The sequence below is a fragment of the Symphalangus syndactylus genome, chromosome 7 (genome assembly GCF_028878055.3).
Source record: "Symphalangus syndactylus isolate Jambi chromosome 7, NHGRI_mSymSyn1-v2.1_pri, whole genome shotgun sequence".
Taxonomy (NCBI): Eukaryota; Metazoa; Chordata; class Mammalia; order Primates; family Hylobatidae; genus Symphalangus; species Symphalangus syndactylus.
Window position 1 is genome coordinate 96822626 of NC_072429.2, and position 13845 is coordinate 96836470.

The following is a 13845-nucleotide window of genomic DNA, read 5'->3' on the forward strand; positions in this document are numbered from 1 at the left end:
TCATAAAGAAGTATCTACTGTAAGCATTTTGGAATTCAAACATGTAGAAAAATATGTGAGACACTAATCATTCTCGATGAAAATGTTAATTTAAAAACAGTTGGGTTGGCTTTTAAATCATTTCTAACATTGTCAAGTGTAAAGTGATAGAGTCATTTTTCTGGTGGAGTGAACTTGACAGAAAGAAACTTGAAGCCTTTATTATTCATTTAACACATATTTGTTGAGAATTTATTGTGTGCCAGGCTTTGATATGAGCAATCCTCACAACCAAAACTTCACCTCTCACGGAGGCAGACAGTAAATGACAGTGTGGTTATCAGGAAATAGGACTGCAGTCTCAATACCCGGAATTATGGGATTTTGCTTTTGTTGATGTCAGGGCTGACGTTTGCAGCAGTTCACTGCTTGTCTGGAAAGCGCCAAGGGAGCATTGTGCTTTATCGGGCGAATAAATATCCCAGAGAAGTGCTTGGGCCTGTTACGTTTATCTGGAAGTCCCAGAGGACCCTGGGTGACACTTCTGAGAGCAGGCAGCTGTGGATCTGGCTACATCCAACCCTTAAACAGGTATAATCCTTCAGGTTATCTCCCATCATTCTGAAACTGCATTTTTAATTACTGCTGGAAGTCAATACTGTAGAAATGTAAATAGTGTAAAGGTTTGTCTGATAGTCTGATATTTGTATATAGGGGGGCTCTGTGAATATTGAATGAAGTGAATTTTTAAAAAACTTTAAGAATTTGTATTTAAAAATGTCTAATTGACAAAAAGCAAATATATTCGAAGTATATGATGATTTGATATACATGTTGTGTACCACAATCAAATAACACATCCATCACCACCCATGCTGTACATTATATCCCCAGAACTTGTTCATCAAATATAATGAAGTCAGGGCGGGGCATGGTTTCTCATGCCTGTAATCCCACCACTTTGGGAGGCTGAAGCAATTGGATCGCTTGAATCCAAGAGTTTGAGACTAGGCTGGGCAACGTGGTGAAACCCCGTCTCTGCAAAAAGACAAAAATTAGCTAGGATTGGTGGCATGCACCTGTAGTTTCAGCTATTTGGGAGGCTGAGGTGGGAGGATCGCTTTGAGCCCAGGAGGCAGAGTTGCAGTGAGATGAAATCATGCTATTGCACTCCAGCCTGGGTGACAGTGAGACCCTGTCTCGAAAAAAAAAAAAAAAAAAAGAAACTAATCTTGACCTCTCCTATTTTTAGTAAGTCATAAGCAGAAGTAGAGATAAAAACCAGCCTTACGCTAATTATTTGAAATGTTGAATTTGAACTAATGTTTCTACCATGACTGAAGTGGTTCACTAGTATCTAGGCGCTATTTGATAATGAAAAGCTATTTTTTAGTAATTCTAATGATTTTTCACACTGAATTTAGCTTAGCTTCCCTTCTTTAGCATACTCACTACTTAAAAAAAATTTAGTCAGAGTGATCATGTTGTTTTCATAATATTTAACTAACCCTACCCCTAACCCCAGCCCTACCTAACCCATTTGAAATTTTAAATTTCAAAAATTTTTTTTGGTTAAAGTGGCATACACTACTCAGAACACCCAAAAAAGCTTTTTTAAAAAATTAAAATTAAATTAAAAATTTTTTTTTTCAAGACAGGGTTTTGCTCTGTCATTGAGACTTGAGTGCAGTGGTGCAGTCATAGCCCACTGCAGCCTCTACTTCCCAGGCCCAAATGATCCTCCTACCTCAGCCTCCCGAGTAGCTTAGACTACAGGGGTGCGCCACCATGTCCAGCTATTATTTTTTTATTTTGTGTAGAAACAAGGTCTCCCTATGTTGCCCAGGGTGGTCTCAAACTCCTGGGTTGAAGCCATCCTCCTGCCTCAGCTTCCCAAAGTGCTGGGATTAGAGATGTGAGCTACCACACCTGGCCAAAAAAAGCTTTTTGATGATAAATTTAATTTAAGTTAATTTGTGAAGGGATAAAAATGTGAATTTTTTTTTTTTTTTTTTTTTTTTTTTTGAGGCAGAGTCTTGCTCTGTTGCCCAGGCTGGAGTGCGATGGCACGATCTCCGCTTACCGCAACCTCTGCCTCCCAGGTTCAAGCAATTCTCCTGCCTCAGCTTCCTGAGTAGCTGAGATTACAGGTGCCTGCCACCCAACTGTTTTTTGTAATTTTTAGTAGAGATAGAGTTTTGCCGTGTTGGTCAGGCTGGTCTCAGACTCCTGATCTCAGGTGATCTACCCGCCTTGGCCTCCCAAAGTGCTGGGATTACAGGTATGAGCCACCGTGCCCGGCCAAAAATGTTAATTTTTAAAGAGATAAAAAAAAACATAACCCAACTAAATTTGTCATAATATATTTAAATTTCAAGATTTTAAAGTGAATGTTTAAATATATTTTTAGGATATCTTAGAGGAAATAAAAGCAGCATGCCAGTGCGTGGAACCCATCAAATCAGCTGTCTGCATCGCTGACCTACTTCCGACACCATCCCAAGAAAAAAGCCAAACTGAATTGCCTGATGAGAAAATTGGCAAGAAAAGAAAAAGGAAAGATGATGGAGAAAATGCTAAACCAATTAAAAAAATTATCGGTGATGGAACTAGAGATCTGTGTCTACCATACTCTTGGATCTCTCCAACCACAGGCATTATAATCAGGTATGAGTTGAATTTGCTTTGAACCTACTGAACGTTTTCAGTGAAGACCTGCTCCGTTTTTATCAGTGGCACAGATGTTGTGTGATGGAAGTTTCCGTTTTAAGATCTTCTTTCTTTTTCAGCGATTTGACGATGGAGATGAACAGATTCCGGCTGATTGGGCCACTTTCCCACTCCATCCTAACTGAAGCAATAAAAGCTGCTTCTGTCCACACTGTAAGGGTAAAAGTGACTATTGTGTTTTATTCTAATCATGTTTTTCGTGTCAAATTTGTGAAACCTAATATATAATTTGGTAACATTTTGGGCCATGGCTTTTAGATGTTTATTTCCCTGCTTATTATGCTTATTATCAAAGATTTTGTTATCTTTCACTTCTCCTAGAAGACCACAACTAAGTGGATATGATCAGTAAACTGACTGTTCTTATTTAAATACAGACTGCTCTTGTATCTGTGAGTTTTGTAGAGGGTCTTAACTTCTGCTTCATAGGTAGGGAGTCTCTAAAATCCCTGAAATTGTGTGCCAGATTTTGTGCATGTGTGCTTGTACCATGTAGGTTTTCTTCTCATTCTGTCGCCCAGGCTGGAGTGCAGTGGTGCGATCTTGGCTCACTGCACCCTCTGCCTCCCGGGTTCAAGCGATTCTCCTGCCTCAGCCCCCCGAGTAGCTGAGACTATAGGTGCATACCACCAGGCCCAGCTAGTGGAGACAGGGTTTCACCATGTTGGCCAGGCTGGTCTCGAACTCCTGACCTCAGGTGATCCGCCCACCTTGGCCTCCCAAAATGCTGGGATTACAGGCGTGAGTCACCACGCCTGGCTGGTTTTCTGGGGCTAGTTTTAGGGGCCTAGAATCCCTAAAAAGTTTAAGAGCACTATGTCTAGGGCAGCACTTCCAGTAGAGCTTTCTGTGAGGATGATGTTCCTTTGTGCTGTCCAATATGATAGCCACTAGCCACATGTGGCAGTTGAATACTTGAATTGTGGCTGGAGTGACTGAGGAACTGAATTTATCCCTTTACTTAACTTTAATTACTAAAAATTAAATTTGAGTAGCTCTATTGGCAAGTGGCTAGCATAGAGACTAGATTAGGAATCCGCACCCTGGGTTCAGATCGTGTTTGTTTTCTGGTCTTAGTGCAGTTAACTTTTCAATGCCTGTGCCTCTCACTGACTTGATGTGGTCAAATATGATGATAGAGCTGAACAGATTCTGAGTTTTTAGAAGAAAGATGCTTTAAAATACAAAAGCTACTTTTCTCCATCTTCACTGCTTCTGCTGTACTCTGAACCACTGTTGTCTCTTGTCTGAAGAATTGGGGGATCAGGAAAGGATTCTAGAGGGAACCTTAAGTTTCCTCCATCCTTCCTCCTTTTCAGCCCATTCTTCACACAGGAGGCAGAGTGATTTTTTGATAATTTATTCACCTCTTGTTGCTTCCTGATGAAAAGTTTTTGAATAGCTTCTCATTGTAATTAAGATAAAGTCCAAAGTGCTCAATGTGACCCATGTGATCTTGTGCCTTCTTGCCTCTGAGGCCTCATTTCTCCTCACCTTCTACACTTCAGCCACCCTGACCTTCTTTCAGGTTCTGGAATGTCAGTTCTTGTCTCCCTTAGAGCCTTTGCACCTGTTTTTTTCTTCCAACTACTGAGCATTCTGCCTCCACCACTCTTTACTTGGCTGAACCTTCCTCATTCTCTAGCATTTCCCTCTAGCATCCTTTCCTGATCCCCCAAGTTAAACTAGATCCCTCCTGTTGTTTTCAGAGAGAGCATCTTGCAAATTTCCTCAATTTATATATATAGATTTGTGTATTTATGTAATATCCATGTCTCTTATGAGACTGTGAGCTTCATAAGGGTGAGGATAGGGTTGGTCCTGTTTTTTACTCTCTCCCCAGTGCTTAGCACAATGCCTGGCACAGAGAGGGTGCCCCGTAGTAGCTAATAAGTTGTGGAGCAAAGATTTGAACCTATGAAGTTTCGTTCCAGAGCCTGTCCTGTAAACCACTAAGCTGTGCTACTTGAGTTTCTGTGAGTAAATAGTACCTTTGTTATAATTGCTGCTTTTTTTTTTTTTTTTTTTTTTTGAGACAGAGCCTCGCTCTGTCACCCAGGCTGGAGTGCAGTGGCACAATCTCAGCTCACTGCAACCTCCACCTCTCAGGTTCAAGCAATTCTCATACCTCAGCCTCCCAAGTAGCTGGGATTACAGGTGCCAGCCAACACACCCGGCTAATATTTTTTGTATTTTTAGTAGAGGTTTCGCCATGTTGGCCAGGCTGGTCTTGAACTCCTGGCCTCAAGTCACCCGCCTGCCTTGGCCTCCCAAAATGCTGGCATTACAGGCGTGAGCCACTGCACCCAGCCATGATTGCTTCTTTAAGATCTGTAAGTGCACATCCTACTTCAATGAACTTCAGCGTGAGTTGTGGCTATAGATTGCCTTCTTGTCATTCACATGATACTTGAAGGGCCTTTTGAAATCTTCCTCAATTCCTAGTTCCATGTGGAAAAAATATACATTTCTAGGAATACTATAGTAGTAGTTTATCTTTTATCTGGAAAGTTCTTCAAAAGGTACTGGTTTGATTTTCCTTTGGTGAGGAACATTTTATTGCTTACATTGGAGATGATGAAGTTAGCTCTAATGGAAGAGGACCAGGCGTGGTGGCTCACACCTGAAATCCCAGCTCTTTAGAAGGCTGAGGTGGGTTGATTTCTTCAGCCCAGGAATTCAAGACCAGCCTGGGCACCATAGTGAGACCATATATCTACAAAAAATAAGTTAAAAAAAATTAGCTGGGCATGGTGGCATGTGACTGTAGTTCCATCTCCCAGCCACCTGAGAGGCTGAAGTGGGAGGATCACTTGAGCCTGGGAGATTGAGGCTGCAGTGAGCCATGAGGGGCCACTGCACTCCAGCCTGGGTGACAGTGAGACTGTGTCAAAAAAAAAGAGAGGAGCGAGGCCTCCTTTGTTGGTACTGCGCTCTGGAGAGACTTTGAGTGTGAAGTATCTTAGTGAGTTAGTCTATGAAAACCATAGATGATTTTCCTCATATGTGAAATCTTGAGAGAAGTGTAATACTATATCCTTGCTGCTAATTCAAAGAGTAGTTAGTCTGGTATTAATTACTATGTTAAGTATAGTGGCAGCTTCCCTGGTTCACCCCGTAACACATTCATTTCCACACATAGAAGAAGAAAGAGTGGGGGCTGATATCACAACCATGACAAAATTATGAAGGTGGATTCATTGTTCGTCCAGTGAATAGTAGTTGTTATTTTTCAGGTGGGAGAGGACACAGAGGAGACACCTCACCGCTGGTGGATAGAAACCTGTAAGAAACCTGACAGCGTTTCCCTTCATTGCAGACAAGAAGCCATTTTCGAGTTGTTGGGAGGTATACAAAGGGAAGACTGGGTTGTGTTGGGGAGGGAAGGGGGCTAAAAGAGCCTTTTGCAGTTGGGCCTCCAACATGTAGTATTGCTTTTTAACCTGCTGCTATTGTGACACAGCAAGAGAACCAAGTAAGAGAGGGACTGAACTCAGTGAATAAACACCATATTCATGCCTGGTTATGAAACAACAAACAAATGAGATGTTCATATTCTAAGTAACTGGCATTCTGATAGTGGAGATAGATGCATATGCCAGGTACTGACCTAAACTCTATGCTTACCTGCACACAACTGCATTTTTGCTCATAGCTGCTATAGTTATCACTGATAGAAGCATATGTGTTCATTTCGTAAAAGAACCTTTTTTTATGTTGGCCTCATGTTTTTTGCAAGAAACTTCATTCTTTATGAATGTTAACTTATTCTCTAAAAGTATCAATGGGAAGAGAGGGAATACATGTTTTTAAGTAATTAGTCCAAGAAAAACGTTTCATTAGGAAATCTGAAAGATTTAAAAATACAAGCAAATATAGATGTATTATGAATGACTTTCTGTAAACTTCTTTTTGTTGTTGTTAAAGGAATAACATCACCAGCAGAAATTCCGGCAGGTACTATTCTGGGACTGACAGTTGGGGATCCTCGAATAAATTTGCCCCAAAAGAAGTCTAAAGCTTTGCCCAATCCAGAAAAATGCCAAGGTAAAGTTCTAAAAACACCCCAGGTTTTCCTTACAATTTCGAGCAGTCCAGTCTTACTAGAAGAAGAGTTCTTTCTCTGACACCTCTCCAGTAACTTCATCTGTAAAAAATTAGGGCAGTCTTCTTACCTGCCCACTTTACAAACTGATTATTATCTGAGGAAATGGTATGTGTGGAAGTGTCTTTTAGCTGCAAAACACGTAGCCTGATACTTATGTTCATTTTATTTTCCAAGTTCTCTTTTTTTAGTATCTAGTAAAACCTGTCTCTCTGCAAACTACGTTCTCTAAAAATGTCTGGCGTTTCAGAATTTTAATTGTGAGGAAGGGATCTGCACCCGAAGCTGGTCTTGTGCTCAGTGGAAGCCTCTGTCTGACCATACAGATGATCCAGGTTCGAATCCTGGCAAGGCCATCCCAGGTGCTGAAGTATAAGATGTCTTGGTTTAGACTAAGTAGAGTGGCCTGAGAAAGTTGTTTGGCTGGGGTGGCACAGGAGGTGGGTAAGGGGCTGGCTAAAATTTTGTTCTGATCTGAGATTGGCAGCAATTTTGGTAATGTCTCATTGTATTTACTATAATTTAAACATGATTAATTGGAAGAATAATTAAAATTACCATGTGAGTCTTTGGAGATAAAGTACAGGTTTGTGTTGTAACGACTTCAGAATTTTTTTTTTTTTTTTTGAGATGGAGTCTTGCTCTTGTCATCCAGGCTGGAGTGCAATGGTGTAATCACTGCAACTTCCACCTCCTAGGTTCAAGTGATTCTCCTGCCTCAGCCTGGGATTACAGGCATCCACCACAACGCCTGGCTAATTTTTTTTTTTGTATTTTTGGTAGAGATGGGGTTTCACCATGTTGGCCAGGCTGATCTCAAACTCCTGACCTCAGGTGATCCACCCACTTCAGCCTCCCAAAGTGCTGGGATTACAGGCATGAACCACCACGCCTGGCCCAGAATTTTTTTTTAATGTAGTTAGATAGCTTATTGAGGGGGCAATAAATTACTCTGTCAGAACTTCACATAAAAGGTGGATTGGATAAGAGAGGAGTTTGAAGATATATAGGTAAGTTAGTTCATTATGAAGCCTAAGACTTTACTCAATGAGTCATTGCCTCTTTCTTTTCTTTTCTTTTTTGATACCAATGTGGTCTGGTGCAACGTAAAAGTTGCAGCATTTACTGCACCATTAAATGTTGACTATTATAATCACCTTAAAGCTATGAACTCTACTTAGGTTCTCTTGCTACCTCAAATCCTTTTTTGGAATGAGGTGATTATTAAATCCTCTCTAAGGCTTTTGTTTTAATATGAATCAGCTCAAAGAAAATTAAAGTCTATCTTGAAAAACGTGATTTAATTTGACTCCTGAAGTCAAGCAATCCTTCTGCCTTGGCCTCCCAAAGTGCTGGGATTACAGGCGTGAGCCACCATTCCCAGCTAGAGAGCTTTTAAAAGGGAAGGTACATGAAGAACCTGAAGTGATAATGCATATTCTTAGATGCTTTGAAAAAGTTTGCTTGATAGCTGGTTCTAGAATTTGAATTAAATATTAATAATGTGTTTTTGCAAATCTTTTCAACTTTATTAACACAATATTTCACTATATAAGTAACTGGTTTTCTAGATGAGATTTAAAAATATAGTTTCTGCCATACTAGCTGTTATTTTATTTGCTATCCTTAGTATTTGCCGATTTGCTTTGATGGATTATTTTGATTAGTTCTTATCTGTGAGAGATCAATTTCCTTTAGGAAATACTGAATTTACGTTGTGCTCGTGGGCTTATCATCTTTCCCTTTAAACACTCTTTGGTAATATGACTTTCCCATACTACCCAAAACATGGAAGGAGGACAGCTGCCTTTAGAGTGATAGATTAGAGGTCATCCCTTTATATTTTATAGCTCTTGCAAGCACTTTGAGAGCACTGATCTGCAGTGGACTTGAGCAGTGCCCAGTTAGCAGTCATGTTCTCTGCTTCCCCTGGGCCGTTTGAACTGTTTTGCATATTTTATTTAAAATAGTTTAATCTGAAGGCTGTAACTTTGGTTTTATTTGATTTCCAAATGAGAAAGCCTTTTACTGGTTACCTTTGCTTCTCTGAGTAAAACTCATTAAAAGAAAGTTTAATTTAACATTTGGTGATCTTTAAATACGTTTAAGAAAGGAGAAAGCAAGCTCCTTCCTTCAGTCTTCAAGTCACATTCTGGAGTTAATATAATCAATTCAAGAACTTTTGTCTGTGTATGAAAGAAAACATGCTTTGAGTCTGGGGGAAGGACTTAGAATTACATTCAGAAGAGGCAGTCATTCTAGGCACACTGATGTGTGTGCTGACTCAGCTGGGGATATTGTTTTTCTCTTCCCAGTAAAGACTATTGACCTAAAAAGGCCTTCCCCTTAGCCTTCAGACGTACTCCACTTTGTTGTAAATAGACTTTATTTTTTAGTGCAGCTTTAGATTCACAGCAAAATTGAGCATAAAGTACCGAGATCCCATGAACCTCCATCCCCTTCCATGCACCGCCACCACACAGTCCATGTCCTTACTAGAGTGGTACGTTTGTTACAATCCATGAACCAACATTAACACATCATTATCACCTAAAGTCCTTAGTTTGTATTAGGGTTCGCTCTTGGTGGTATATATACACTAAGTTTGTATTAGGGTTCACTCTTGGTGGTATATATACTCTATCGATTTTGACAAAGGCGTAAAGACATATTCACCATAATAGCATCATACAGAATAGATTCACTGTCCCCCAAATCCTCTGTGCTCTGCCTATTCATCCCTCTTTCCCCCCTAACTTCTGGTAACCACTGATCTTTTTACTACCTCCATAGTTCTGTGTTTTTTAAAATATTATATCATTGGAATCATACAATACATAGCCTTTTCAGATAGGCTTCTTTCACTTAGTAATATGCACTTAAATTTCCTCTATGTAGGCCAGGCATGGTGGCTCACGCCTGTAATCCCAGCACTTTGGGAGGCCGAGGCAGGCAGATCACCTGTGGTCAGGAGTTTGAGACCAGCTTGGCTAACAGGGTGAAACCCTGTCTCTACTAAAAAAAAAAAAATTGGCTTGGCATGGTGGTGGGTGCCTATAATCCCAGTTACTTGGGAGGCCAAGGCAGGAGAATAGCTTGAACCTGGGAGGCAGAGGCTGCAGTGAGCTGAGATCGTGCCACCACACTCCAGTCTGGGCAACAGTTGAGCAAGACTCCATCTAAAAAAAAACAAAAATTTTCTCTACGTCTTCTCATGGCTCAATAGCACATTTCTTTTTAACTCAATAATAGTCCTTTGTCTGGACATACTGTCTACTTTGTTTTATCTATTATTATTAATATTATTTTATTTATTTTTGAGACAGAGTCTCACTCTGTTGCCCAGACCCGAGTGCAGTGGCACAATCATGGCTCACTGCAGCCTTGATGTCCTGGGCTCAAGCGATCCTCCCACCTCAGCCCCCCAAATAGCTGGGATTACAGGCACGTACCACTATGCCTGGCTAATTTTTAACTTTTTGTAGAGACAGGGTCTCTCACTAAATTGCCTAGGCTGGTCTCAAACTCCTAGGCTCAAGTGATCCTCCCATCTCAGCCTCCCAAAGTGCTAGGATTACAGGCATGAGCCACTTTTGCCAGACCTATCTGTTATTATCTTTTAGAATATTTGAAGATGAGGTAGTACTTTCCTGTGTCTTTACACCGTAAGCATCAACTATCTCTTTTGTCTGCAGCTTAGTCTGACTAAAATCCCAATCATGTCCCCAAAATCTGTGGCAGTGCTCCACAGGAAAGTGCTCTGGGTACCCAGGGTGTTGGAAGTGGAGCTTGACTGCTCCTAGACAGGCCATGTGAACTTGCAGCACACAGCACTATGGCTTGAGGATCTGATGGTGGTTATCTCCGTGAGGAAGAGCAGTGTAATGAAGCTGCTGTGGCTTTTAAAAATTTTTTATTTTACTTTATTTTTTTGAGACAGGGTCTGGCTCTGTCACCCAGGCTGGAGTGGAGTGGCACGATCTCAGCTCAGTGCAACTTCCGCCTCCTGGGCTCAAGCCATCCTCCTACCTCAGCCTGTCAAGTAGCTGGGACGACAGGCACACACCACCACACCCAGCTAATTTTTGTATTTTCCTGTAGAGGCAGGGTTTCGCCATGTTGCCCAGGCTGGTCTTGAACTCCTGAGCTGAAGCAATCTGCCCGCCTTGGCCTCCCAAAGTGCTGGGTTTATAGACATGAGCCATCGCACCTGGCCTGTTGTGGCTTTTAAACAGTTTTAATCTCAGATCTTTTTATCAACTTAATTTTTTCTAACTTTGCTCTCCCCTAAAATCTGTCACACTATGGCCCAATTGCTTCCAACTTATTCTTTCCTAGCCATCAGACCCATGCAGGCAGGTATGTGCCTTTGAGTAATGTTTCTGTGTGGACGGTTTAGAACCATAACCCAGACTCACAAATTGTCTTTTTTTCTAATGAAAATTCTTCAGTTCAACAAAATAAGATTTGGGAGATGTTTTTCCCTGGGGATTAAATGACTGCATGTAGGAAGTTTCTTCTATCAATATAGAAGTTTGTCACTGATAAAATTTGTTCCCCTTCCTGCTTGAGTACTTTCTAGCATGGTATAGCTTATTTAAAGGGATAAAACACTATGTATCGTTGAAAATATGTTTATTTTAAAGGGATGAGGCTGGGCACGGTGGCTCACACCTATAATCCCAACACCTTGGGAGGCCGAGGCACGTGGATCACTTGAGGTCACGAGTTTAAGACCAGCCTGGCCAACATGGCGAAATACTGTCTCTACTAAAAATACCAAAATTAGCCACACATGGTGGCATGCGCCTGTAATCCCAGTTACTTGGGAGGCTGAGGCAGGAGAATTATGTGAACCTGGGAGGCAGAGGTTGCAGTGAACCAAGATTGCGCCACTGCACTCCAGCCTGGGCGACAGAGCAAGACTGTGTCTCAAAGAAAAAAAAAAGGATGAAAAAATACATTTTACAGAAATGAATAAATAGTTCAATATAAATAGGTTATCAGAGACTTAAAATAATGGACAGAAGAGAAGATGATGATATCTGTTGGCTCACCACCATTGGATGAGGAATGATACACAAAACCCTGAAGCCAGTAGTTGAAATATGACATGTATTTATAATATGGCATATTATCATTTAGAGATGGGGTCTTGCTATGTTGCCCAGGCTGGACTTAAACTCCTGGGCTTAAGTCACCCTCCCCCCTTAGCCTCCCAAGTGGCTGGAATTACAGGTGTGCACCACCATGCCTGGCTTAATGTGCTGTATTATTTACCTTTGCAGTGGCTCCTAGAATTTTATTATCTTGCATGTGGAATTAGACAGTTATTTGGAGGCAATTTAGTATTGTGATATTTGCATCTTATACATGAAAAATCAATACCAAAGAAAACTGCTTAGGAGCCTTTGCTATGTCATAGACTGTAAAACCGACTATAAGAATAACTTAATTTCTTGTGAACTCTTCTAAGTTAAGTAAATGCCTATGAAATATTGTTTTGTAACAAAAGGCCTACTGCCAATGTTTGGAGTTTGACTTCATTGATCTGAAGGATGTGGTTTGAAGGCTATTTCTTTTCCCTCTTAGATAATGAGAAAGTTAGACAGCTGCTTCTGGAGGGTGTGCCTGTGGAATGTACGCATAGCTTTATCTGGAACCAAGATATCTGTAAGAGTGTCACAGAGAATAAAATCTCGGATCAGGTAACTAATAGTGTAAGGGTTATTGGTAAAGTCATGAATGACAGGTTAAATATATCATTCTAGAGACCATAAAAAGTTATTAATACTTCATAGAATTCCATAGACTTTCTTTTGTTTTCAAACAAGTTGTTGATCCCTGACTCATGATATGTACTATGATTTTCTTCTGTTCTTAGGGATAATCTAAGAATAAGGATAGGGATCTAAGAATAAGATAAGTATCTTGTCTATTATCCAAGGATAAGAATCTAAGAATAAAGATACATACTGTGATTTTTTTCTGTTCTTAGAGATAAAGTAAGAATAATCTCTAGAAAATGTTAATACAAAGACTTTTTCTTGAAATGATTATCTCATGGTTTAAATGTGTTTTTCTTTTATCATTTTATTTTCCCTTAAATGTTCTCTGTCTTTAATTTTACTATGATTGGGGACCTTCCAGGGCCAGACATTGTGTGAGATGCTGGGATAGATGATTTAGATGTGGTCAAAGAAGTACAGGGCACTCAGGAAACCTCTAGAAGGGGTACTGAGCTCAGATGAGAAAAATGAGGCCAACCTCCTGATGGAAGAGCAGGCATTTGAACTTACTCTCAGATGGGAGCCAGAAGTCACCAGACTTCTTGGGGGCAGGGTCAAGGTTTCAGTGAAGATAAGATTGCAGGAAGTGAGAAAAGCATGTGCAGGAGCCCAGGCAAAAACCAGAAAGACTCTACAAGTGGATCAGGAGCTAGGAATCAGGAATGGGGTGAGAGAGGAAGCTGAAGACACAAATGGGGCTACAGCATGAAAGACCTTGAAGCCTTTTCAGGATTTGGACTGGAGATGTGGGACACCCTTGAAGGTTTTAAGGTTGGCCATGACATGATGAGATTTCACTCTGGCAGCAGTGTGGGGTTGGAGATGGGGGATGAGGGAGCTGGAGAGAGACTGTGGGTTGGATGGCCTTAAAAAGACCCTTGAAATATTCTAGGTATGACATAATGGGGGCCTGAATTGTGGCAGTGTGGCTAGAGTGGAGAGGGTGTTGTTTAACGCATATTCCTGGAAGGTGAAATTGACAAGGCTTGGTGGTTGGTTGGCAGATGGGAGGTAAGAAATGAGGAGGTGTGTCGATTAGGTCCTGATATTCTAGCTTGGATTTAGGATTTCAGCTAAAAGAGAGCCAGAGCCATGTCTTACTTGCTCACTGATGTATTTCCAGGTTCTAGAAAAGTGTGTGGCACATAGAGGTGCTCAGTAAATATTTGAATGGCTGAATGAATGGAGTGTGTGAATTGTGGTGTCATTCAGCTAGGTGGGGAATATAGGAAGAGAGCAAAT

The 13845-nt window shown here is 40.9% G+C and overlaps 1 protein-coding gene across 12 annotated transcripts in view; it reads left to right on the forward strand.

Annotated features, from left to right (window-relative positions):
• The window catches only part of POP1 (POP1 homolog, ribonuclease P/MRP subunit), a 42683-nt gene that overhangs the window by 16676 nt on the left and 12162 nt on the right, over positions 1-13845 (forward strand). For 6 of the 12 annotated variants that reach the window (XM_055286869.2, XM_055286870.2, XM_063642873.1 and 3 more), the window contains 6 exons: positions 383-570; positions 2390-2646; positions 2769-2862; positions 5946-6057; positions 6637-6756; positions 12407-12522. In XM_055286869.2, coding sequence (XP_055142844.1) covers positions 383-570; positions 2390-2646; positions 2769-2862; positions 5946-6057; positions 6637-6756; positions 12407-12522 — 887 coding nt within the window. Of the gene's footprint in view, positions 1-382; positions 571-2389; positions 2647-2768; positions 2869-5945; positions 6058-6636; positions 6757-12406; positions 12523-13845 lie in introns of all 12 variants that reach the window. The other 6 variants (XM_055286868.2, XM_055286867.2, XM_063642868.1 and 3 more) reach the window with 1 other exon arrangement.